Source organism: Rhinopithecus bieti, unplaced genomic scaffold (genome assembly GCF_001698545.2).
Source record: "Rhinopithecus bieti isolate Rb0 unplaced genomic scaffold, ASM169854v2 scaffold_16834, whole genome shotgun sequence".
In the NCBI taxonomy this organism is placed as follows: Eukaryota; Metazoa; Chordata; class Mammalia; order Primates; family Cercopithecidae; genus Rhinopithecus; species Rhinopithecus bieti.
The window spans coordinates 3442878-3470299 of record NW_016809297.1 but is presented as its reverse complement, the minus strand read 5'-3'; the positions used below and the strand labels follow the sequence as shown (position 1 = coordinate 3470299).

Sequence of the window (27422 nt, the reverse complement as noted above, 5' to 3'; positions counted from 1 at the left end):
AAAAAAAAAAAAAAAAAAAAAAAAAAAAAAAAAAAAAAAAAAAAAAAGAATAACTTAATTACACAGAATTCTAACTATAGGCATAAAGGTAACTAAATGAAAAAATATGACTCATCAAGAAGAGATAAATAAAAGTAAATAATTTAATTGGAGAATAAAACATTATGAATTCAACAAACATCTGCCATTTTCAGGAAATGACATGTACATAATTGAAGATTAGTATCTTAGACACCAAGATATTTATGGTTTTAACAGTTGTAAATATAATTTGTATCAATTTTATCAAATGTATTATATTCCAAATCCAATTATCTGTCTTTTCGGAGTGTGTTTATTAGGTTAAACTTGTCTTGATTACGAACAACGTTGTTATCCAATTATATAATTCAAGTTGTAGATTTCTATATGCTGATTACCTCTATATTAAATTATCTTAAACCTTCATGCTCCTTGAGTTGCAGATTTTAAATAGAAGAGGAGGGTATGTATAAGCAGGAAAAGACTGGCTGAAGGAGTGTTGTCCAGAGAGATTTTTACAGGACTTTATTACTTTAGTCACCTAAGACTTGGGTCATTATTATTATTATTTTGGTACAGAAGGTCCCTGGGTGACTACTGAATCAGTAGAATAACTGAATAATTTATGTGTGTGTGTATGTGTGTATGCATGTATACAAGCAATATGATAATTATGGCTTTTATTTTAATTATTAGAATATTAAAATTTCTTTGATATGATTATAATTGATGTGAGCAACCAATTTAAAGTACAATTTTTATCAATCAATTCATTACTTTATTAGAAATCATGTTTTTGCCATGATAGTGTGCTTCATCAAAATCTACATTCAAATTATTAAAACAGAAGGAAACCATTATATCAGTAGTGCTAAACTTTTATACTGATTTTATGATAGCATTATCACTAATATCTAATGTCTCGCCCTCATCCAAATGAACTTCCAAAAACTTAATTTAGAGTGCATGAATTGAATTCAAATCATCTTTACAACAAACAGATGTTTCATTTAAAACATTCTGATCACTCTGATATAAAAATGGCATTACTTGATCTTTTGGAAAAGTTCTTCTGCTAATGGAGTCAAGATATTAACAGCTATAACTTCATTAATAATACACATAAAGAAACTTGGAATTGAAAATGAACACTAATTTTGAAAAGTCATTTGATCTAAACGAAAAGTCATGCTTCAAAGACTGATATGCAAAGAGACTTTCTGCATATTAAATGATTGCTTTGGGGCAGAGAATTAACAATTAATTTTAAAGCAGATGCTGATGTTTCTTCAGCATAGTTGTGTTTACTGATTTCTGCATAGTCAATGATATCACTAGAGCTCTCATTGCAGATGATAAATGTTCATAAATATTTCACACAGATTATGTATTCATCAACACTTTAAGAAACAGAAATTGAGAACTATTTTTGTTTTGAAATTCAGATTATTTTCATTTAAAAGACATTTTATTTTTAAGCTATCTTTTGCTGAAAAGTGTTATTGCAAAATAAAAATCTATTATAAAAGTAAATATTTATAAACTATATATTTAACGAAACATAAAACATTGAGGAAGTATATTCAAGCCACTCACTATATGTTCTTGGTAAAACTGCTCATGCTCTTTTTCTCACATACATTTCATGAACGTCTAACCTATGATTTGTCAATATCTCCACAGGCATTGCTGATTGGCATATTTGTGCCCCTTTGCAACTCTCAGAGAGCTCTGCAACCCAGACCACAGCATAATGGACTGGCATAAAAGGGATACCATTTCTTCAAAAGTTGTCACTTGTTTTTGTGTTTAAAAAACATTGGAAAAGAGTTTATTTTTGGTCACATTTTAGGTTTAATGATTACCTATTAAAGTAAGATCTCTGTTCCTTGGACGTGTGTCTTACACATTACAAGAGGATAACATAGCAAAAGGTGGATTTAGAAATTGGAGGGTTGCCAAACACATCATCATCATTCTTTATTGCAGTGCATTTATTAATAGCAATACTTAAAATACAACAGTCCTGGGCAAATGCTAAATTGGGACAGAAGCTAGGACACCAGAAATAACCCCGAAGAGTCTTAGGTAAACCTAATTATTATGGTCACAGTAATCCTGAAACCCTGTGTGAACTAGTGCTTCGTACCTTTCTGACATCCGACTGCCCTTCACTCTGTTATAGTCTCCCTGGCCTTCTTGCTAATGTTTCCCAAACTTGTACAATATTTTCCAGTCACGATGCTTTTATGCGTGCTGCTCTCTCTGCCTTAAAAGCTCTTCTTCAAAATGACAATGAGCTACCTCCTCATCTTCACATCTATACTCAGCCAGTCCTTCTCTGTCCACCTCATTTAAAAGAACAACCACAGAATCCTCACCAACAATGCACACTCCTTGTTCACATTCCCTGCTAATATATGTATATTTCATTTGTTTGTTAGTTTAGTATATGTTTTCCATCACTAAAATATAAGGCTGTGAGGGCAAGAGTTATTATCTGTTTTGTTCAGAGTAGATTGGCAGTGATAAGATTGTTCCTGGTATCTGGGAGCCACTGAATAAATGTTTTGAATCAATTTATCTGGTATAGGTTGTCTTATTTTTACTTATTGGTAAGCTATGATCATTTAACTGCCTGGAGCTGGAGGTAAATTTGAGCCAGTAATTTTACTGTGTATGCTTAGATAACAGTAAATCGGAGGATATTTAAGTTAAATATGTTATTAAACACTTAACTCCTATAGAAAAAAATCAGAAAGGGATTATTTTAGTTCATTTGTGCTGCTACAAGAAAATAACTGAAACTGGATAATTTATAACGACAGGTATTTATTTCCCACATTTCTGGAGGCTGGGAAGTCCAAGATCAAGACACCAACAGATTTGTTGTCTGATAAGGCTTATTATCTGCTTCAAAGATGGCACCTTCTTGATGCATTCACTCATGGCAGAGGGATGAATGCTATATCTTCACATGGCAGTAGAGAGGGAAAGGAGAGAGTTAGTTCCCTTGAGCCATTTTATAAGGGCATTGATCCAACTCATGTGGGTGGAACCCTCATAAGCTAATCATTTACTCATTGCTCCACTTCTTAATATGATTGCGTTTGTGATTAAGATTCAACATCAATTTTGGAGAGACACAAGTATTCAAACCATAGCATTCTGCCTCTGCTCTCCCAAAATTTACATTCTTCTGATACGTAAAATACATCCATTCTATCCCATGAGCCCTAAAAGTTTTAACAATTTCCAGCATCAACTAAAAAGTCTAGAGTCCAGAGTCTCCTCTCATCATCATCTAAATCATATAGAGTTACCACTCAAGGTACAATTTATTTTGAGGAAAATTCCCCACCAGCTGTGGGCCTGTGAAATCAAGCAAGTTAGGTCCTTCCAAAATACAATGATGGATGATAGAATGGACAATACCATTGAAAAGGGATAAATAGGAAGGAAGAAAGGAGTAACAGGTCCCAAGTAAGTCCAATACCCAGCAAAGCAAACAACATTAACTCTTAAAACTGGGAAAAACAAAAACCAAATAACCCGCTTTGACTATGTGTCCTGCCTTCTGGACACACTGTGCAGAGTTTAAGCCCCTAAGGCTCCAGAAAACCCCATTCCTTCCATGGCTTTGCTGTGTGAAGCCCACACTGTGTTTCTTACATGTTAGAGTTAAATGCCGACAGCTCTCCCAGGCTGGCTTTACTAGCCTGGAGTCTCAGAGGTGGCCCAGCCCCCATAGCTCCACCAGGCATTGCCCTAATGGAGGCTCTCTGCAGGGGCCTGAACCATGTAGCTGTTCTCTGTCTGGGGCTTGGGGACCTCCAGGAACTCTCCAGCCTTTGAAATCTAGGCAGAGGTAGGCATGCCTTCTCAGCTTTTGCACTCTGTGACTGCAGAGTTAGCACCAGCTGGATGCTGCCAACTTTTACCACCTCTGTCTCCTGAAGGGTGTCCCTGGTTGCACTGAGGCTCACTTTAGCCACAGATGGAGTGGCCCAGGAGTGCTGGACCAGAATGCATTGAGCAGAAACTTGAGGCAGCTCTGGGAAGTAAGCCCTGAGATCCCACAGATGCTCTGAATCCCTCCTTTGAAGCCTTTCCATCCTCAAGGCCCTGACACTGTGGGCCTGTGATGGGAGTGGCAGCCTTGAAGATTTCTGAAACATTTTCAGGGCCACTCTTCCATTGTCCTGATGAATAGCATTCTGGATTCCTTCTAGACATACTAATCTACTCATCCAACTTTCACTGGTGACACCCTTGGTGTTTTGTTGTGAACACTCTTTCTCTTTCTTTACAAACTGGTCAGCCTGAGAATTTGTCAAATCCTTAATTTTTGTTTCCCTTTTGATGACAAATTCTGTCATTAATTCATTTCTCTCTTCTCACATCTTACTATAAGCAGTCAAGGGAAGCCATGCCACACCCTCAATACTTTGCTTAGAGGTTTCTTTTACCAAGTATCACACTGTGGTATTTCATCACTCTCAAATTCAACCCCCCACAAAACAGTAGGACATGGATACAATTCGACCAAGTTCTTTGCCACTTCATAACAAGGATTGACTTTCCCCTGGTTGCGAATAACTTGTTCCTCGTTTTCCTACGAAACCTCATTACAATGGCCTTTCTTATCCATATTTCCAGCAACATTTTGTTCACAACCACGTAGGTAATCTCTAAGACTGAAGCTCTCTCTATGGTCTTCTTTCTTCTTCTCTCCTCAATCTCTCCTCCTTCTCCTCTACCTCCTATTCCTCCTCCCTTCTCTCCTCTTCCCCCTCCTCTCCCTCCTCCTCTTTCTCCTCCTCCTCCATATTGTAGCCTCTACCCATTCTATAGCACTGTCTACGTTTTTAGGAATTTGTTACACTAGCACCTCAATCCTCAGTACCAATTCTGTCTCAGTCCATTCTGGCAGCTATAACAAACTACCTTAGACTGTAAAGTCTGAAAGTCCATGAAGGGTAATTTATAAACAACAGAAATGGTTTGATTTCACAGAGGTACAGCAGAAGAGCAATTTAGCTCAGGATGGATCATATCTTGAGTCTCATCCATATCTGATTTAGAAGATATTTAGATGAGACTCCAGATTAGAGATTTTTGAGTCAGTATTAAAACAAATTAAGACTTTGGGGGCTATTGGGATGGAATGAATTTAATGTATCTGTATGTAACAAGAACATGAATTTTGGGGGATCCAGTCCAGAATGCTATGGTTTGAACATTCATATGACTCCAAAATTAATGCTTAAACTTAGTGCCCAATGCAATAGTATTAGGAGGTGGGGTACTGAGGATGTGATTAGGTGAGGAGGACTCTGCGCTTATGAATGGGATTAGTGCCTTCATAAAGGGGCGTGAGGAAACTAGCCAGCTGTTTTTCTACCCTTCTGCCTTCTGGGGACTCAGCATTAATTCCCTCCAGAGGATGCAGCAAGAAGACACCACCTTGGAAACAAAAAGTGAGCCATTAGCAGATACCAAATCTCCTGGTCCCTTGATCTTGGACTTCCCAGGTTCCAGAACTGTGAGAAATACATTTATTTATTTATTTATTTTTGTAATTAGCCAGTCTAAGGGATTCTGTTATAGCAGCCAGAACAGAATAAAACACAAGTTAAAGCACATACACAAATATGAACTGGTCATTTCAAATGGCCAATTCAGAACGTGTTTGTTTCTTTAGAGTGTTTCAGCAATTTTGATAGACAATAGTTTTTAAACAGTGACACATAGATCTCTAGTCTAATTGCTATTTGGCCTTTGTTGGTGAGATAGATAATAAAAGTTAGACTTTTCAACATTTTTAAAATCATAGTGCATTTGAGGATGCATGTAAAAAGTGACTAAAACCTACTATGACTCAAGGGGGGAATTTGTGTGAAAGACAAGGAATTATGTGACTTTATTAATTGTGGTAACATATTTTTGTTACTTTTATTAATCTGTAGATCTTTAATTTAGAAGCATGAATCAATTTTCAAACTCTATCACTCCAGTGACCAAGGCAGAATCAGAATTATGCTTACACATTTAATTGGGGGAGAGCTTGCAGAATCATCTGCATTTTATTTTATGATTAATCATAAGAAGGAGAGAGTTGAGTGCTTCACTTTTATATTAGTAAAGAAAAATTTTTATTTTGAAATTTGCAAAAGCGCTCAATTAAATTTTGATGAACATTTCCTTAGCCTTTTGAGGATTCTCTTCATTTCTGTGTCATAATTTCATAACAAGAGGCATATGTAAAAGGTCATAAGCTCGGATTCAAGAGAGATTTTACTTAAATAAAATATGGTAGAAATTTGGTTATATAAAATGATATTTTAAATTGAGAAGGTAATGAAATCTGTGGAGTCTGTTACGCATTTTCTAAATTATACATTTATTTTAATAGGAGAATGTATTCCAAAGTTTCACTATAGAGATATGCATGATATTTGAAATATGTAAATCTGTAGGTTGACTGTTGCATTATAGTTTTAAAATTATGTGTCTTTTGTATTTAGTTCAGGTAGATGAAAGCAAAGATTTCTAAGAGCAGCTTTCTCACAAACAATTAATTATTCTTAATTATCCTGATCAATCTGAAAAATAATTTACATATTTTAAAGTTAACTTGTATTTTATTTCAATTCAATAAGTACTTCCTATTTCTCACTTAAAATTTTAGAAATAATGTGAGAATAAACCATCTGTATTTTCATGAAGATTAGACTCAGAAGGGGAAAAGTAATGTCACAAGTATACAAAAAACTTGATATGAACTTTTCATAAGTCACATTAACATGTGAAGTTGGTGTACAGCTAGAGCTATATATACTTATTTTAATGTAGTGAAGGAAAACATATTGCTATGCAAAACCCAAGAGTAATTTATATTTTATATTTCATCTCTTCTAGCTAACCTATACCTCCAAATAATGCATTCAATTATATCACAACATGTTCCATTAGGAAGGAAACAATGATTTGAAATAGACTATTGTTTCAGACACCTTGAAACAGAATAATCAGGATCAGGGAGAGATGATTTATATAAGGAGATAGAATGGAAACACATAATACACACCCATTTCTGTTTTAAAATAATTAAAGATAAAAATGAAATGCCCAATAAGTTTTAGTATTTGCCAGAAAGTTTAGATTAGGAATAGTTTTAGTTCAAGAAAGTTATTTCCTCTTATAAACAAAGTTTATGAAAAAAAATAAAGTTGGGATAAAAGAAGAGTTTTATACCAAAAGAATACATCAATCTGATATGGTAAAAAGGAAAAAAAAATTTGAAAGAATTTGGAAGAATGAACGTCTGCAGGTTTAAAGTGACAGATAAAATGCATACTACACTTACAAGAGTATGCATTCAAAAAATCTATTGTTAGCATTGGAAAAGTAATAAACTAGAAATGGTGATAAAACTAGAATGTATAAATCACCAAGAGTATCAGAGTAATAGGGAGACTTTATGAAATAGAGAAACTTCTAAAGCCATACATTAAAAGGGAATCACTGCAATAGGACACTCTTAGCATGATGAGGGGCAATACAGCTAGAAACAGGGTTGGGAGGAGATCAGTCACTGGGTTCAAAGAAAGGACAACATCATAGCCTGGTCACAGTCCCCATTCTGAGCAACTACCTGTGGCATTTGCCTTTAGGATAAACAAGGACTAGCTCTCTAATAGAAGTCTGAGTCTGACACTAGGGATGCAGTGTTGGCATCAGTATCAGAGGCAAACAGGACATTCTCATGGTAATCAAGATGAAGCTAAAAGTTCAACACAAATATTTAAGTTCATTTTTTAAAACAAACTTTTAACATTGAATATTTTCAGCCAGGCAATTCTACCCATAGCCACTGATTCCATAAAAATATTTGAACATACTTTCAAGAATATGCAGATAAATTGATAGATATTGATGTAGCATATTTGGTAATAATTGTAAAACACAGGCAATCTAAACATTCATCAGTAATGGGATGGCCCACATAATTATGGAATATGCAGCAGTTAGAAAAATGAAACTGATCAATATCTACTGAAACGGAATAATGTGTATCACCTGCTTTAGAGTACAGAAAGGAAGTTGCAAGCCAATATAAAATCTATATTCTGTTATGTAAAAAACTATCTACTTATTTTTCCAACATATATGTGTGTGTGTGTGTGTATAAATATAGTATGGATAGATAGGAATATGCTCATTTACATGTGTGTATTAGATTGTTTGGTAAGATACACCAAACAACCACTCCTAATTTCTGAGGAGTAGTAGTGCTCAAAGTGGGACCATTAATTTTTTTTCTAAATAATATTTATTGTAGTGTAGGCTTTTTACAGTTACATATATTACTTTCATTTTTTAAATATGTTAAGATAGAGCAGAAGATAATAGGATGCCTAGAATTGAAAGAGTAGAAGGAAACATGTAGTTCGTATTTAAAGGGTAGTAGGAAAAACGTGAAATGAGAGAACAGGGCTAAAATCAAATTTATTCCAATGTATTTACATAGAGCTACACAATAGTCATGTTTTTATTAATTATTAATTCATATTTGTACAAATAATACGGATAATAAGCCACATTCATTGAGGGCATGCTATGCGGTAAGCACATTGTTATTTGCTTCATAGGCATTATCCCATTTAACTTCACAACTATCCTACAAGGCAGGCACAAATACTCATTTTACAGATAAGATAATGAAGTCACACAGAGGTTAAACTATAAGACTTGTAATTAACAGAGCCATTTGACCTCTTGTTTATGAAATACAGGAAAATCCTGGATTAACTTAGTTTGATTCAACTTATAGCGGTCTTGGAATGGTAACAGTTTTGAATGCACAATATCCTAATTCTACAGAAAAGCTACTTTTTTGAATTCCAGAGAATATTAAACGACAAGAAAAAGAGCCATTCTGACTGAGCTTCTGAGTTTACAATACTTTACTTTTGCTTGGCTTTATCTATATGGGGACTTCCTGCATGTAGCTAGCTCACTTAGCCAACAGTCTGATCATGATCCTCTAGATTCTGGAGTGTGGAGCTTGACAAAGACATTGTTCTGAACTGAATTTCTGTGGTAAGCCTGTCATCTACAGGAAGGAGGTCCTGCAGACTGCTGCTCAGCATTGGGAAACTGATCCCAGACAGCAGGCAGCAAGGCAGTAGAAGAAAGAGCTGAATATAATACTGAAAACTATGCTAATTAATTATACTTTATGAATGTATTTTTTTTTGTATCAGACACTATGGTATAAATTTTATTCTGAGCTTTTAAAAGAGTACAATTAAAATATTTGGTTTCTGGTTCCTGAGAATGAGATGTAAGACTTATTTTAAATCAACTGCTTTTTAAAAAAAATATGAAGCATGCATAAAGCTTATAGAGCTTCTGTCCACTTCATGTAGTCTAATGTTTACCCTCATGTTGATAGAAAGAAAAGAGGTCAATGAAAGAAAATGATATTAATTATTTAACTAAACCAAGTTAATGATGATTTGTTTAGGTGCATACTAGTGACATCAAAAGTATACAGTTTACGTTTAAAAATATATTTTATTTTACTAGATCTTACCTGTTAATGATGAAGTATGTTATAAGAGAGATAGTGATTAGATTTTGTAAGTAATAAATCATATGATTTTTTTTGATTAAACCATTTATGCTGGAGGTTGCAGTTTTTAAAATTTAACTTGAATTTAAAAATCAGATCTTGGTGATGATGTTGAGCTGTAGGATATAAATAACTCCTACATGCTTAGTGTTCCAATAATGGAACACTAGGCATAAACAGGCTAACTAGCTCTTTACTTTCTCTCTCTCTCTTTTTTTTTTTTAATATAAGAAGTACAAAAAAGAGAGCGGTTCTTCAAATACATGGTGTGGCAGTGTTCAAACTGACATTCAGCTAGTTTGTCTCTTTCTGTGTGTGTGATTATTATCATTATTAGTACAATAAGGAGCATTACTTCACCATATTTAGAAAGAAGAAAATCTGCTAGAAATGGACTATTTGGAAAATAGTATTTGCACTGGTTTCTCTCATGTAGTTGATATTTCATTTTTGTGTACTAATATGCTGCTGTATTCAAATAACATTATTTGATATGTCTGGCAGCTTATTTAATTAATTAACATTAATTGAGTTAATGGTAATAATATTATCCTTGGACTTACCCTGGCATTGGTCCATTTCCAGCAAGACTGTAAACCTGACGAGGATTTAGTAGATACTGGAATTTTCTGTAAATTCTATAAAGGTGAAAATACGGGAAAAAGTCAATAATATTCAATACTTTTAAAATAAGTAATGTCTCTCAGTGTTATAAACATATATAGTTGCAATTAATTATGTAATTTAATTAAAAATTCTATCAATTTAATAAATTTTGAATCAATAATATCAGAAGTCCAACAGCTCAATAGGAACTAATGGTTTTTTAAAATGTTTAGTTGTCACTATTAAGGCAATATAGTTCATAAGTTAGAAATATTGCTTGCATCCTTAATATGCATATGCATTTAGAATATTCTCTAACCCTCTTTTGAACATTATTTAGCTAATTAGATTTCAAATAAATACATATTTTTTAAATATTTCAGTATAAAATTGCTTAAATATCTTCTCTCAATAAATCCTTGTGAATAATTTGTCCTCTATAGATCTCTAATAGATCTGAAAATTATCTATCCCCTATATGAAATGGGACTGTATATTGTATATATGTACATGTAAGCAAAGAATGTAGCCTCATCTGGCCTAATCATTTCTTATAAATAAGATCTTGACCAGTCATCTCACAAAATTGCTAAACTGTCTTAGCAGCATATATTAAATAATTCTTTTTTTCTAAAAGAAAACAATCTTTATAAATAAATGCAATAAAAATGTTTCTATGCATGCACATATCTCACATGGTATGAATGCTTAGACAGATACTAAAAGCAAAGAGATAAATAGTACATCAAAAAGTTAATTTACCATAATCAGGCATTATTCCTGGGATAAAAGGTTGGTTCAACATACACAAATCAGTAAATGTGATTCACCACATGAACAGAATTAAAAGCCAAATCCATATAATTATCTCAACAGATGCAGAAAAAGCATTTAATAAAATACAAAATCATTTCATTAAAAATAAAATCCTCAACAGACTAGACATCAAAGGAACATCCCTCAAAATAGTAAAAGCCATCTATGACAAACCCACAGCCAACATCGTACTGAACGAGCAAAAGCTGGAAGCATTCCCCTTCAGAACTGGAACAAAACATGCCCATTTTCACCACTCCTATTCAACATAGTTCTGGAAGTTCTAGTTAGAACAATTAGACAAGAGAAAGAAATAAAATGTATCCAAATAAGAAAATAAGTCAAGCTCTCTCTCTTCACTGATAATGAGTCTATACTCAGAAAACTCAAAATTCCACCAAAAGGCTGCTAGAACTGAAGAATTTTAGCAAGGTTTCAGGGCACAAAATAAATGTATAAAAATCAACAGCACTTCAATAACATCCTGGCAGAGTCAAGTCAAGAATACAATATCATTTACAATAGCCACACACACACAAAATGAAATACCTAGGAATACAACTGAACAAGGAGGTGAAAGCACTCTACAAGGAGAACTACAAAGCACTGCTGAAAGAAATCAGAGATGACACAAACAAACGAAAAAAAAATTCCATGCTTATGGAAGAATCACTATTGTTAAAATGGCTACTCTGCCCAAAGCAATTTACAGATTTAACACTGTTTCTACAAAACTAGCAATGTCTTTCTTCAAAGACTTAGAAAAAAACTCTTCTAAAATTCATGTGTGACCAAAAAAAGAGCCTGGATAGCCAAATCAAGCCTAAGCTAAAAAGAACAAAGATGGAAGGATCACACTATAAGGCTACAATAACAAAAACAGCATGGTACTGGTATAAAATCAGACACTCAGGCCAATGGGACAGAATAGAAAACTCAGAAATAGAGCTGCAAACCTTCATCTGATCTTCAACAAGGCCAACAAATACAAACAATAGGGAAAGGACTTCCTATTCAATATGTATACTGGAATAACTGGCTAGCCATATGCAGAAAAATGAAACTGGACTCTTATCTTTCACCACATACAAAATTAACTCAACATGGATTAAAATTTAAATGTAAGACCCCAAACTGCATTTCTAAAAGAAAACCTAGGAAATATCCCACTCGACATTGGCCTTGGCAACACATTTTTATTAAGTCCTCAAATTGCAACAAAAACAGAAATTGTTTAAGCTACAGAGCTTCTGCATAGCAAAAGAAACCATCAACAGAGTAGAGACAACCTGCAGAATGGGAGAAAATATTTGCAAACTATTCATCCAACAAAGGTATAATATCCAGAATCTATAAGGAACTTAAATCAATGAGAAAAAAGCAACAACAAATAGCCCCATTAAAAATGGGCAAAATAAATGAACAGACACTTCTTAAAAAGACATACAAGCAGGAGAAAAACATATGAAAACATGCTCATCATCACTAATCATCATAGAAATGAAAATTAAAACCACAATAAAATACCATCTCACAACAATCAGAATGGCTATTACTAAAAAGTCGAAAACCAGTGGATGCTGGCAAGTCTGCAAAGAAAAGGAAATGCCTCTACGCTGTTGTGGTGAATGTAAATTAGTTCAGCCATTGTAGAAAATGGTTTGAATATTTTTTTTAGAAACTTCAAACAGATCTACCATTCAACCCAGCAATCCCATTATTGGGTGTAAACTCGAAGGAAAACACACCATATACCAAAAAGATACATACACTTTTATTTTCATTCCCGTTCTATTCACAAGAGCAAAGAGATGGAATCAACCTAGGTATCCATCAATGGTGGGCTGGATAAAGGAAATGCCATACATATATAGCATGGAATACTACACAGCCATTACAAAAGAATGAAATCATGTCCTTTGCAGCAATGTGGATGGAGATGAGGGCCATTTCCCTAAGTAAATTAACACAGAAACAGAAAATCAAATACTGCATATACTGCATGCAATGTTAAGCAGGAGCTAAACATTGAGAACACACAGACATAAACATGGGAACAATAGACATGGGAGACTACCAGAGTGGGAAAGGAAGGAGTGGAGGAAGATATGAAAAAAAACTACCTATTGGGTACTATGCTTGCTACCTGAGCATAATATACTCATGTAACAAACCTGCACATGTACCTCTTGTATCTAAAATAAAAGTTGAAATTAAAAAGATTTTTTTAAAGTTAAGGGATATATTTAGGTTACTAAATTGGTTTTATACACATATGAAAATACGATTACATATTTTATAAACACTTTCTTATAATATTTACTGATAAAATTCTCCAAATTCAGTATGTAATATCTGCCTATATCACCTAGAGTTGTTCTCAATACCCTCTTTTCCCTGGCACCTGAACTTACTAGTGGACAATTCTGTGCCTTCCTAAAAGAAAACCTAGGAAATAGCCTATCTGACGTTGTCCTTGGCAACAAACTTTAAAAAATGCCTATCAAACCTGGCTATTCTATCCCACTGCCTTAAGGTCTTCAAGTTCTTTCACCAGCTTTATAAAATTCTTGGCAACCCAGCCCTCCTCTATACTATTGTCTAAGTACAGTCATGCCTTATCCGTGATGCAAAGTTTATGCCAGTGTCCAGTTATTCACAATATAAAATTCAGACATCTTCACAATTCAGCCACAGTTTATCTCTCATCTTTCCCCTCTTTCTCCTTACATTGTCATCCTGGTAAATTCCTCTTCGTTGACACCCTGCCATTTCACAAGTCTGTCTTTCTCCTTCTTTCATCGGGCAAACATCTATCATATAAGAAACAATACAAAGGCTACTTCTTCTCTAAAGACTTCTTGGTCTTCAGAGATAGTTATCTCTTTCTCTGAACTTCAATAGAACTTTTATTTTAAACATTTCTAGTTTAACGTGTAATATATAGTATTGCAATAGATCTATTTATGTCCCTGCCTCTCTGCATGACTGTGCCTTATGCCTCTTATTCCCAGTCACTAGCAGCAGAGTTTGGATTCAACTAAGCGTTGCTGCCTGAACACATATGTGAACATTTTCAGACTTATTGACTGATATGGAAAACTTTATGTGGATTTATGATTCTGTGACCTTTTACAACTTGTCTAACATATCAAAGTCACAAAAGCCAAGAAATTTGGAAAAGAAAACACTGAATGGGATCACCTTGTGAAAGGTGCCTCTAATGCAGGCAGAAAAATTATGTTTGCATTCAAAACAGATCACCTTTAAAACATATTTACATTACAATTGATTTTGCGTGGTCCCAGTCAATGAATAAAGAACAAAACACAAGTGAATGTGTATAGAGAAGAGTTCAAAGTTGAAGCGTCCAGTAAGTTTAATTTCCTTAAGATTTTAGTGTAACTATATATATGTATATGTATTTTTTTAATTTAGGGAAAATTATTTATATGTACTGGCAGAAAGAGAAGGCAAATATTCAATTAAGGGTCATTCTACATGATTCATATTATTTTAATTTGAGAAAAAATTATTTTCCTTTGAAAATATTATTTTCCTCTTCAGACTTCGATTTTCTGTAATTTCCAATGTGGATTTAAGTCTCATCTAATTATTTGTGGAAAGCTTTCTTTTTTGTTCAAGCTATCAATAATATATACAGCTAACAGACTGTAAGTAGTAAAGAAGAAAGTAATTTCAGCATCATTATTTAACTATTATTTTATGAATAAAGCTATTCCTTTTAATAAAGCATTGGGAATATTTTTAATTATTAAAACATTATTTATTTAAAATAATTTCTATCGTGTTTATAGGAGTAAAACATAACTAGATATTGATGAAAAGAAAAAATCTTATACTCTTTTATTTTATTTTATTTTATTTTATTATTATTACTATTTTTGAGACAGAGTCTCACACTGCCACCCAGGCTGCAGTGCAGTGGCACGATCTTGGCTCACTGCAACCTCCCAGGTTCAAGCAATTCTCCTTGCCTCAGTCTCCCAAGTAGCTGGGATTACAGGAGCCCAGGACCATGCCTGGCTAATTTTTTTGTATTTTTAGTACAGACGGGGTTTCACTATGTTGGCCAGGCTGGTGTCAAATTCGTGACCTCATGATCCATCCACCTCAGCCTCCCAAAGTGCTAGGATAAAATCTTACACTCTTTAAAACAACAATGTTTTGTTGATTCAATAATGAAAAGCATTCTTCATTTCATGGAAAGAAAGTTAGAAATTTAAATGGTAGAAAAAATTACTTTATTCATGGAAACATTTCAACTTTGCTATTTGGTGAACCACAAAGGAAATTTGTTATGCTATTGTCAGGTTTGTTATGAGTGCTTTCATCTGCTTGCTTATTTTGGTTGAGATTAGGAGAGGTTTCTAAAAAGCATTAAGGCAGGTATAACTGCATTTTTGTTCATGAATGTCATCTTTAGTAAGACATAAGATTTACTCTTCAATATAGTGATTTTCATATTTGTATTAAATAATATAATTTAATCATTCATTCATTACAGAATAAAATGTTATCAGCCAGAATGCTGAAATACCTGATAATGCAACTCATTAGTATTCAGATTAAATATATTGTACTTCTCCAGGAAATATGGCATCATGTTCTCCAAAAAGCATATGCAGAAAATCATTATAATATATTTTGCCTAGGAGTTGGGTATAAATTCTGTTCCTCAGTACTGAGTTATGATTTACCTGGATTCATCTTGGTAATCATTTAGAGAACCAATTTTCATTCAACAGTATTTATGAAGCCAGACTCTCTGTTAGGGGATAGGGGTGATAGGTGGGGTAGAGAGAATTCAAACACTTGAGCTATAATAATAAAAATAGTTACAAAAGGCCATTGTATTAAAATTTCAATCCTAAAACAAGATCATATAAACATTTTACATGCTAGCATCATTTATTTTACATTAAAATTAGCAGAGAGGAATAATTGTTTTAAGCATTTTACATCATCGTTTTGTCTATTTTTTTTAACATATATGTGAAATAGACACTAAAATTAATTTAAAAACATACCGTTCTCCTTGTTTTCCACCACTTTTGGGGTTCACAAAAACTAAAAGTGGGTGAGTACCAGGCACAGGAGTGATCTATAAGAAAAATTATATATATGGAAAAATTATTAGGCCCATTATATATGAATAAGACTCCTTGTTATTTCTAAATTATAAAATACCAATAGGCAATTTCAATAATATTACTTTCTGCAATGTGTGTGTGTGTGTGTGTGTGTGTGTGTGTGTGTGTGTGTGTGGTGTGTTCAACAGGAAAACTTCCTCCACAAAGAAAGGCATGCCTATCTAGGTAGAGGGCAGAGGGGAAGGCAGTCAGGAAGAGGGAATAACATTTGTAAATCCTGTAAGATGAAAACAAACGTTACGATTTTCAGACAGTAAGTGAATAAGCCAAAATAAAGCAGAATTTGAGGGAAAAGGGATGAGAAGCAAAGAAGGAGATCAACTTATAGAGAGCCCTCCTTTTATGCAGGAGTCCTAAGTGAGAGTTTTGAGGCATTTGTGGAATCCATCTTCCCAACCACCTGTGACCTAGAAAGAAACTCAGTAAGATCCTTTGAGGTCCCTTTTGGCCTAAGAGTCCTTATCTACACAATTTGTTCAGTGCTTTCTTTTCCTGCTTGCTGAATAGGTTGCTAGTTAATCAAGTCTATTTGCTAAATAGAGTCCATTAACTATTGATCTCTCTTTCAGGTAACAGGAATTGACTTGACTATACATCATGTGCTACAGCTTTCATCACAACTCAGCTCTCAGTTGAACAAGAAAGGCAAAGTTTCCGTCCTAATGGAGCTTATATTATAGTGGAGAGATATACAATAAACAAATACATATTTAGTAACGAAACATGCCATGATGGGAAATAAAGCAGGTAAGGTGATGGCACGTATTTGTATGGGTAGAGTTGTCTATTACCTGAGTCCAATGTTAAATAATAGACTTTTAAAATAAAAGTATTCCTATTTAATGTAACCCTATATAACACCCATCTAAATACAGTTTGATGAAAAAAAAATTTAATAACAAAAGTATTCAGCTAATTGTGTCATCTAAATACTAAGTGGAACAGTTTTGGATCAATCTGCTTTTTTGAAAGTAGATTCAAATTATCTTTACTGCAGTGTTATTTCTCCCCTAGAAAGTATTCTTAAATATTTAATGAAACAATTAAAACACAAATTTTACCATATCATGCCCTTCCTTCCTGCCTGTTTAACTATATAAGTTAAAATATTCTACTAACATATTTTCCTCCACTTATTTAGTAAAATGGCATTTTCTAATGAGAACAGGCAACAGGGAAATGTTAAAATCTTCACATGACCGAAATGGGAAGACTAAGTGAGATACTCGTAATTTTCTATTCGTATCTAACTAGCTCTCATTATAATTATTGTGTTTGTTTCTATTTTACTTTCCATTGCAAAGAGGACAAAGTTTCTTTCTTCCTAATTTGTCTCCAATTCAGCTGGGAGAAGGATAAGCAGGAGAAACTTCTGCACTAACTTCCCAGGTCTCCCCTGAACCAAATGTGTGCTATCAATTAATTTATATAAAGTGCCTATCATCTTTAAGCCATGGTGGCTCAGATTGCAATGGGTACCCCTTCCTCCCATTAAAAACTAAAATGAAAAACAAACAAAAAAAAACACCAAAAAACAACTATATTTAAAAACCTGTGTTCGATCTTCTTTATTTCTCAGCCTATTACAAAGTTGAAACTCCTAATGTTTTCATAAGCAAATACACAATAATAAATAGATGTAGTTTTAGTTGACTTTTTGGTCAATTTGAATTGTTTCTAAGTAGAAATGGGAATCTCAAGGTAAATAGATTTTTAAGCTTGAGCAAAGTATTAAATCTGAACCCCAAATACTCATTAGGATGAGTTTTCCTTTTCTCCCTAAAGTCAACATTCATTTTATAACTATATAAGATTATATAAAAATTCATACTGAGTCCAATATATCAAATTATTTTCAAACTATGCTTTGAAATGTCTTTCATAGATATTTAATTTTTAGAATATTTATAGACATCACTATAAATTATTAAGTAAAGGGGAATTAAAATTGTGTTTTAAGTTATATACTGTTATGAACAAATATCCCACTGGAATAGATTATAGTCTGTAAGGCATCTCAAAATAAAATACAAAATCTTGATGTAATTTTTAGGGGTAGTTAAACGGAAAAACAGATTAAATGTTTAGAAAAATCAGTGAATTTAAAGAGCTTAGAACAATGATGATATTCCACAAGTGGCAAATGTTGAATATTCAATATGGATATACAGGAATAATATCAATCAATTAGCAACCATCATTTTACATAATACTTTTCTCATTATTGAGTATGAGTGCATTTTCAGACAGTCCTAACATATAAAGTATGAGATAAGTAAAATTGTAGATATTATCACATGCAGTCTTTCAATTACTTAATTTGATCTGACTGTTTGATTGCAGATTCTGGTTTTCAGAGAGGTCACTCAGGTAAGAACTATCTTTGCATTGTATTGCAACGCAAAACATGTCTACTGATAAAATGAATATAAATAGTTTCATTAGTTTCTGAAACTCAGTACATCTGATTTTGGTGAATAAAGTTTTATGGAAATATCTTACATTAATATTTTTTAAATTTNTGTGTGTGTGTGTGTGTGTGTGTGTGTGTGTGTGTGTGTGTGGTGTGTTCAACAGGAAAACTTCCTCCACAAAGAAAGGCATGCCTATCTAGGTAGAGGGCAGAGGGGAAGGCAGTCAGGAAGAGGGAATAACATTTGTAAATCCTGTAAGATGAAAACAAACGTTACGATTTTCAGACAGTAAGTGAATAAGCCAAAATAAAGCAGAATTTGAGGGAAAAGGGATGAGAAGCAAAGAAGGAGATCAACTTATAGAGAGCCCTCCTTTTATGCAGGAGTCCTAAGTGAGAGTTTTGAGGCATTTGTGGAATCCATCTTCCCAACCACCTGTGACCTAGAAAGAAACTCAGTAAGATCCTTTGAGGTCCCTTTTGGCCTAAGAGTCCTTATCTACACAATTTGTTCAGTGCTTTCTTTTCCTGCTTGCTGAATAGGTTGCTAGTTAATCAAGTCTATTTGCTAAATAGAGTCCATTAACTATTGATCTCTCTTTCAGGTAACAGGAATTGACTTGACTATACATCATGTGCTACAGCTTTCATCACAACTCAGCTCTCAGTTGAACAAGAAAGGCAAAGTTTCCGTCCTAATGGAGCTTATATTATAGTGGAGAGATATACAATAAACAAATACATATTTAGTAACGAAACATGCCATGATGGGAAATAAAGCAGGTAAGGTGATGGCACGTATTTGTATGGGAAGAGTTGTCTATTACCTGAGTCCAATGTTAAATAATAGACTTTTTAAAATAAAAGTATTCCTATTTAATGTAACCCTATATAACACCCATCTAAATACAGTTTGATGAAAAAAAAATTTAATAACAAAAGTATTCAGCTAATTGTGTCATCTAAATACTAAGTGGAACAGTTTTGGATCAATCTGCTTTTTTGAAAGTAGATTCAAATTATCTTTACTGCAGTGTTATTTCTCCCCTAGAAAGTATTCTTAAATATTTAATGAAACAATTAAAAACACAAATTTTTACCATATCATGCCCTTCCTTCCTGCCTGTTTAACTATATAAGTTAAAATATTCTACTAACATATTTTCCTCCACTTATTTAGTAAAATGGCATTTTTCTAATGAGAACAGGCAACAGGGAAATGTTAAAATCTTCACATGACCGAAATGGGAAGACTAAGTGAGATACTCGTAATTTTTCTATTCGTATCTAACTAGCTCTCATTATAATTATTGTGTTTGTTTCTATTTTACTTTCCATTGCAAAGAGGACAAAGTTTCTTTCTTCCTAATTTGTCTCCAATTCAGCTGGGAGAAGGATAAGCAGGAGAAACTTCTGCACTAACTTCCCAGGTCTCCCCTGAACCAAATGTGTGCTATCAATTAATTTATATAAAGTGCCTATCATCTTTAAGCCATGGTGGCTCAGATTGCAATGGGTACCCCTTCCTCCCATTAAAAACTAAAATGAAAAACAAACAAAAAAAAACACCAAAAAACAACTATATTTAAAAACCTGTGTTCGATCTTCTTTATTTCTCAGCCTATTACAAAGTTGAAACTCCTAATGTTTTCATAAGCAAATACACAATAATAAATAGATGTAGTTTTAGTTGACTTTTGGTCAATTTGAATTGTTTCTAAGTAGAAATGGGAATCTCAAGGTAAATAGATTTTAAGCTTGAGCAAAGTATTAAATCTGAACCCCAAATACTCATTAGGATGAGTTTTCCTTTTCTCCCTAAAGTCAACATTCATTTTATAACTATATAAGATTATATAAAATTCATACTGAGTCCAATATATCAAATTATTTTCAAACTATGCTTTGAAATGTCTTTCATAGATATTTAATTTTAGAATATTTATAGACATCACTATAAATTATTAAGTAAAGGGGAATTAAAATTGTGTTTTAAGTTATATACTGTTATGAACAAATATCCCACTGGAATAGATTATAGTCTGTAAGGCATCTCAAAATAAAATACAAAATCTTGATGTAATTTTAGGGGTAGTTAAACGGAAAACAGATTAAATGTTTAGAAAATCAGTGAATTTAAAGAGCTTAGAACAATGATGATATTCCACAAGTGGCAAATGTTGAATATTCAATATGGATATACAGGAATAATATCAATCAATTAGCAACCATCATTTTACATAATACTTTTCTCATTATTGAGTATGAGTGCATTTTCAGACAGTCCTAACATATAAAGTATGAGATAAGTAAAATTGTAGATATTATCACATGCAGTCTTTCAATTACTTAATTTGATCTGACTGTTTGATTGCAGATTCTGGTTTTCAGAGAGGTCACTCAGGTAAGAACTATCTTTGCATTGTATTGCAACGCAAAACATGTCTACTGATAAAATGAATATAAATAGTTTCATTAGTTTCTGAAACTCAGTACATCTGATTTTGGTGAATAAAGTTTTATGGAAATATCTTACATTAATATTTTTTAAATTTTACAGTAATATTTTTATTTTTTAATCTTAAATTTACAGAAAAGTTGCAATGACTCTATGATTAACTTTTTCCCTCAGCCACTTGAGAGTAAGTTGCCAAAATTCTGCTCCATCACTACCACTCCCATTTACATTAGTATTTCTTACATATGAAAACATTCTCATATATACATATATATATATACACACAATGCAACCATCAATAACAGAAAATTAATATGATTCTGGACTAGTTTTGTGGAAAAAAACTATTATTGAGACAACTGATGAAACCTAAATGGGATCTGAGGTACCAATGTAGTTAGGTACCAATGTTATATTTAAGCTTACTAATTTTCTTTTAAACTGTATCTAATCTGTCTATGAATTTAGAAATGTCACTTTCACGAAACAATTGTGAAATAAGATGTAAAACTCAGTTATTCTGAAAACATATTTATTACCATCCTAAAATATTGTGTCCCTTTTGTGATAGATTTTGGTGGAGTAGGAGGTGAAAGACAAAAACACAACTATATCAAAAATTCTGTCAGCTTAAAACTATTCATTCTTTGAAGTATATATTTATACAGCATTTGAGATCATGTGAAGTAGAACAGCATATAGAACAGATGACATCCTAGTTGATTTGTTTAAAGCATGAAAGAACCCTGAACCTGCTCTCAATCTCCCGTGACTCTTCCATTGTGTTTGAGGCTCTCTACAGAACGGAATGTCTTTTCAAAACAGTTAAACAATAAATGAGATAGAGTAATATGGTATCACATGCAAAAAAAAAAAAAAAAAAAAAAAAAAAAATGTGAAAAAGAAAAAAAAAAAAAAAAAAAAAAAAAAAAAAAAACTGATGAAGAGAGAAAGTGTTTAGGAAGATTTTATAGCATCTGTGGTAGTTGAAATCTTGAAGAATGGTCATAAATTTGATGTGCAGGGCATTCCAGGAGACTGTTCACACTGGATTCTCCACCATACTGAATAGAATTCATCATGTAAAATCTTATTTGATCATATAAAGGGCCAGTTAAAAATAGTACATTTAAAGAGCATGATTTTAGAGTTAGACTGGTTTTGAATCCCAGTTCAATCACTTCTCTTTATATACACACTCTGTTCTTTAATGATCTCATCTTATCTGATGGCTGCCATCAATGCCTTTCACTCCCAAATTCATGTCTGTCCTTTCTTCTAATTTCTTGGTTCACATATTGGTCTATCTGCTTGATATTTTTATTTGGATATCTAACAGCAACAGAAATTTCCTTCTAAACATTCATACAGATGCTCCCCTATCTCAGTCAATGGCAATTTCATCATTTAAGTTGCATGGTCCAAACTATTACTATATTGGAGAAGTTCCTGACTCCTCACTTTTCTTGTAAACCCTGTAGTCAATTCATCAGCATATCTTTTGCTCTTTCCTCAAAATATATGTAGAATCCCATCACATCTCTCTATTTCCACTGCTCCATCCTAATAAGCCTACATCCTATAACCCCTGAACAACTTCAACAGTAATCTACTGGACTCTTGGCTCCCCAGCAATCTAATCTTTATAAGAGTAAGCCTTTTAAAACACCATTCAATCATGTAACTCCTCTGCTCATCCCTCCCACCAATATCTTCTCATCACACTTAGATCAAAAGTCAGTCTTTAGTGAAGCCTTCAAGCCTTTAAAAATTCTCATCCCTATTACTTCTCTGAATTACTTGCTTACCACTTCCCATCTTGCCCACCCTACTCCAGCTACAGTTCTTACTGACCCCAGAACTCTCCAGGCATATACTTATCTTAGGGCTGTCCATTATCCATATATCCAAATGACCAACTGCTTCAACTCTTTTAAGTCTTGACCCAAATATCACTTTATTAATGAGGCCTAATCTAGCCACTGTACTTAAAATTATAGACAATTCTGACTCTCAGCCCTGATACTTCTTATCTTACTCAGCTCTATTTTTACATCATTTATTATCTACCATTGTATATATATGGAGATACTCAGTTTAAAGTTTGCTATAATGTTCAAAACTGTAGAGTAATAATTCCGGATTTAGATAGAGAATTAGAATGTCAATGAAGGGCTATTTATGAAAAAGTCAACAGGGTTGAGAATGCTAAAATGAGCAAAGGACATACACACACACACGTACACACACATACATCAAAGGAAGTGAATTAATTATATAGAGATAATTAATTTAATATACATATGTACTATACCAGTTACATTTAGTGCATGGGTGTATGGTTTATCGTCTTGGTGATTAAAATAATAAAATATTACAAATAAGGAAGATAAAAGAAAGAGGTAGTTTTGTGAGGAAAGACACTAGTTCAGTTTTTGATATTTAAGTATAAGGGTCCTCCTTTCTTTCTTGCGCTAATAGTGTTACAAACTAGATTCGTTAGTTCTTAATAACCCTTTTATTTTGAAATGTTTCTCAAAGAATATTTAAGATCAAGGTAACTTCAACGTAAATAGAGTTTAAACAATTGTTCTGTTTTTCTCCTTATTTGTTCACATGTGGGAGAGCCATCTGTAATTTTATATCTCTTGCATGTTAAGAAGTCATAGTTTCAATTACATTTGGTCATATGTATTAAGTGTAAACCTATGGTGTGAGTGATGACAAAGACAGAGTGCCTAACTACCTCTATTTGAAGTCCCCTAGGACTTGGGTTAATTAATGAGACTCATCCTAAGGTTATACATGATCTATTACTTCCTCTAATTAGAAATAATAATCCTGATCATTATGCTGGTTAGCTGGAAAGAAATAAGATGAATGTGCTTAACTATGATTAATAGTCTTCTTTAAGCAGTGTAGATCTCTTCTGTCACTGAGTTATATGCAAACCGGGCTGCAACTCAATGCTTTTTAATGATACATATTTTTTAAAGCTCATGGAAAAAATTAATTTTATGGTAGATCTTTTTACCTTTCTTGATAATGAACAAGCCTTTTGGTATTTAAAATTGATAAATACAACACAAAATTACTATTTTTTTTTTCATTTTGCATATAATAGCTACCCAGAACTCTATTCTTTTATTTATTTTTTCTCCAAAACTATGTGGCTATATATGTGTATTCTATTTTGGTCCTTTCTGCTGAGGTACAACAGACTTTTGCACATGATTCTATACCAACTTTTTTTAATTCAAAAAATTATTACTACACATATGGTATTTTCTTACTGATGTTTTGATAGGGCTGACTTCTATACTTGTCCCACTCACAATTTTAGCTGACACTTTTGTATGCCAAAGAAAGTTATAAAAAGTTATTATCTGGCTAGAGAGATGAAACACATCCACGAAGAATGTTAATCATCTAAGATTTTTAATGTGACTAATTTAGTTGTAATAAGGTCAAATATTTCAGATCATTTTAAAATAGCAAATAAAATGAAACATATTACTATGTAGGTTTAAAACCTTTAAAATACTGCATGTACTATTTAATTTTGGTTTTGATGTCTGGGAAAATTGAGATATGATTATGAAAATGTTGGAAAACTGAGATTAGAGGAGTTAAAATTCTGTTGCATACATAAATTTTATCTCAAAGCCTGCAGCAATATAAAAGTACATAGAAGAACAAGACGGCCAGAAGTTTAGCAGTTACATACATGTTAAAAATTTTTAAGCCAAGAAACAGGGTACGTTGGGAATGAAACACATAAACTCTAGTCAGATGGTCTTCATTCAAACCTTGGTTTTACCACTGACTGTGTCCTTTTGGAATGTATCTTACTTCTGAGCATCAACATGATTTTGAAAATAATAATAATAATGGTATTGATCTCATATGCTTATTAAGAGAATTAAAGTAGTTAATATGTATAAAATACCATTATAATGCTTAAGCTATCCTATTTAACAAATGATATATGCTTCCCATCTGTGATGAGAAGTATGTGCCTAGTCATATGAAACACAATTAGATTTCAGAATTAGGCTTCCCTTTCATTAATTTCATCCCAGGAATCCAGAGTAGCTGAAAATTTAAACTTATCAATATTAGCCATCCACATATTGAATTAAAATGTTGATTTTTTTCAATAAAAATTTTATAGGATCATTTAATTAATGAATTTTGGCTAAAAAATTGTGGATAGATTTTATATTTGACAGCTTCTATGAAATTTCTAAAATATGGATATGAGTTCCAAAATGTACATCTTGATTTACTTTTTTATAATTACATTTTCTGTTCTCTAATATATAATTTTATTATTCAGAATTCCCTCCTTTTATATTTGAGTTAAATAATTTATGAAAACTTTTCTATTCACAATAGATTTTTAGATAAAAAACAAACAGTAACTTAGTTATCAATATTTAATAAATTATTATTAAATTTTAATGATACATTCAAGACGATAAAGAAGCAAGCATTTAGGCATCTACTACGTGCCCTGAACTGTGCATATTGAAAAATACAAAAGACATAATCTATAGTATCAGAAATAAAGTAAGAAATAAAAAAAGATAGAAAATCAAATATAATGAGTGCAAGTGTGTAACATAATGTCTGTATGTTAAATTGTTGGTAAATATTCCCAGAGAATGTGAAACTTGAAGTATAGGCAATTGGAATGCAAAACATAAGTAGAAAACATACTTAAATCCACAATGTCATAAATTAAGTGAAATTTATTGACCATTTTCCTGCTGAAGTAAGAAATACAGGTAAAAAACAGAGGTAAGTAAATGTTATACATTCACCCCATGCAATGTCTTAAAATGTCATTCTTGATGCTAGAGACCATAAAGATAACTTATAGGTTTTATATAATAGTATTAAAAAATGACTACCTGTGTTTATTTAACCTAGAAATATATTTGGGGTTTAAATTTTGCCTTAAAATTTTGAAAGCTGGAAATATATTACAATAAATTCTTTATTATTAAAAATTATTTATTTAGNATGAGTGCAAGTGTGTAACATAATGTCTGTATGTTAAATTGTTGGTAAATATTCCCAGAGAATGTGAAACTTGAAGTATAGGCAATTGGAATGCAAAAACATAAGTAGAAAAACATACTTAAATCCACAATGTCATAAATTAAGTGAAATTTATTGACCATTTTCCTGCTGAAGTAAGAAATACAGGTAAAAAACAGAGGTAAGTAAATGTTATACATTCACCCCATGCAATGTCTTAAAATGTCATTCTTGATGCTAGAGACCATAAAGATAACTTATAGGTTTTTATATAATAGTATTAAAAAATGACTACCTGTGTTTATTTAACCTAGAAATATATTTGGGGTTTAAATTTTGCCTTAAAATTTTGAAAGCTGGAAATATATTACAATAAATTCTTTATTATTAAAAATTATTTATTTAGAAAATATGTATTCAGAGTTCATTTTCTTCTTTCCTAAAGACGTTTTTGCTATCAAAGTGACTCTTCAAATCATACCCACACTAAATATAAATATATAGAGAGATATAAAGTATACCTGTAAATAGATAACACATATGCATTTAATAAATGTGTATATTTAGCAATAATTTGCAAATCTTTCAAAAGATCACTTGGCAATTTGAGTTTAAATGGAGATAAACTCATAAATGATTAATTTAACCAGAATGTTACTCTGTCAATCAACCATAAGACTGACATCTTGATAAATTAATAAAGATCTTTCTGAAAGAGTCTACTAAGCTAATATGCAGATTAAACAAATGTGTTGATAGCTGAACATATGCCCCTTTGAGAGCCTAGAAGTATCAAATATGAAACCTACTAAAATTTTGATTTAAAAAATCATACCTGCAGGCCTTGTCCATCTACAGTAACAGAGTTGGCTCTTTGCATTTTATTCTTGTCGATCACTTTGTTTGGCTGCTGGGAACCACTCTTTTCCTTTTTCACTGTTGATTGTCTTTCCTGTAAAAAAGAAAATCTTTGATAAAATAAAATTATGAAAATAACATAAAAAAAAGTAAGTCGTTTTACTAATAGAAGAGTTTCATGGGTACAAACCCAGGCTCAACTTTCTAATTTGAAGTTCCTAGTGAATAATGTGGAAGCTGTTGTTTTCAGCTGGCTCAATATATATGATAGCTTCATGATCGAACCACCATTTAAAGAAATAATGAGAAAGAATACCATATTGTATTATCCCTATGTGCCCAATTGTGACTCTTTATCAAAAGTTATTAAGGATTACTAAAGTTGATTAT

At 32.5% G+C, this 27422-nt stretch overlaps 1 protein-coding gene across 3 annotated transcripts in view; it reads right to left on the bottom strand.

The window, feature by feature from the left end:
* Nucleotides 1-27422, bottom strand: part of DGKB (diacylglycerol kinase beta) — a 780654-nt gene that overhangs the window by 454450 nt on the left and 298782 nt on the right. For all 3 annotated transcript variants that reach the window (XM_017889062.1, XM_017889064.1, XM_017889063.1), the window contains 3 exons: nt 27010-27126; nt 16135-16208; nt 10225-10299 (listed from right to left, as the gene is read on the bottom strand). In XM_017889062.1, the coding sequence (XP_017744551.1) occupies nt 10225-10299; nt 16135-16208; nt 27010-27126 (266 nt within the window). The remainder of the gene's footprint in view (nt 1-10224; nt 10300-16134; nt 16209-27009; nt 27127-27422) is intronic.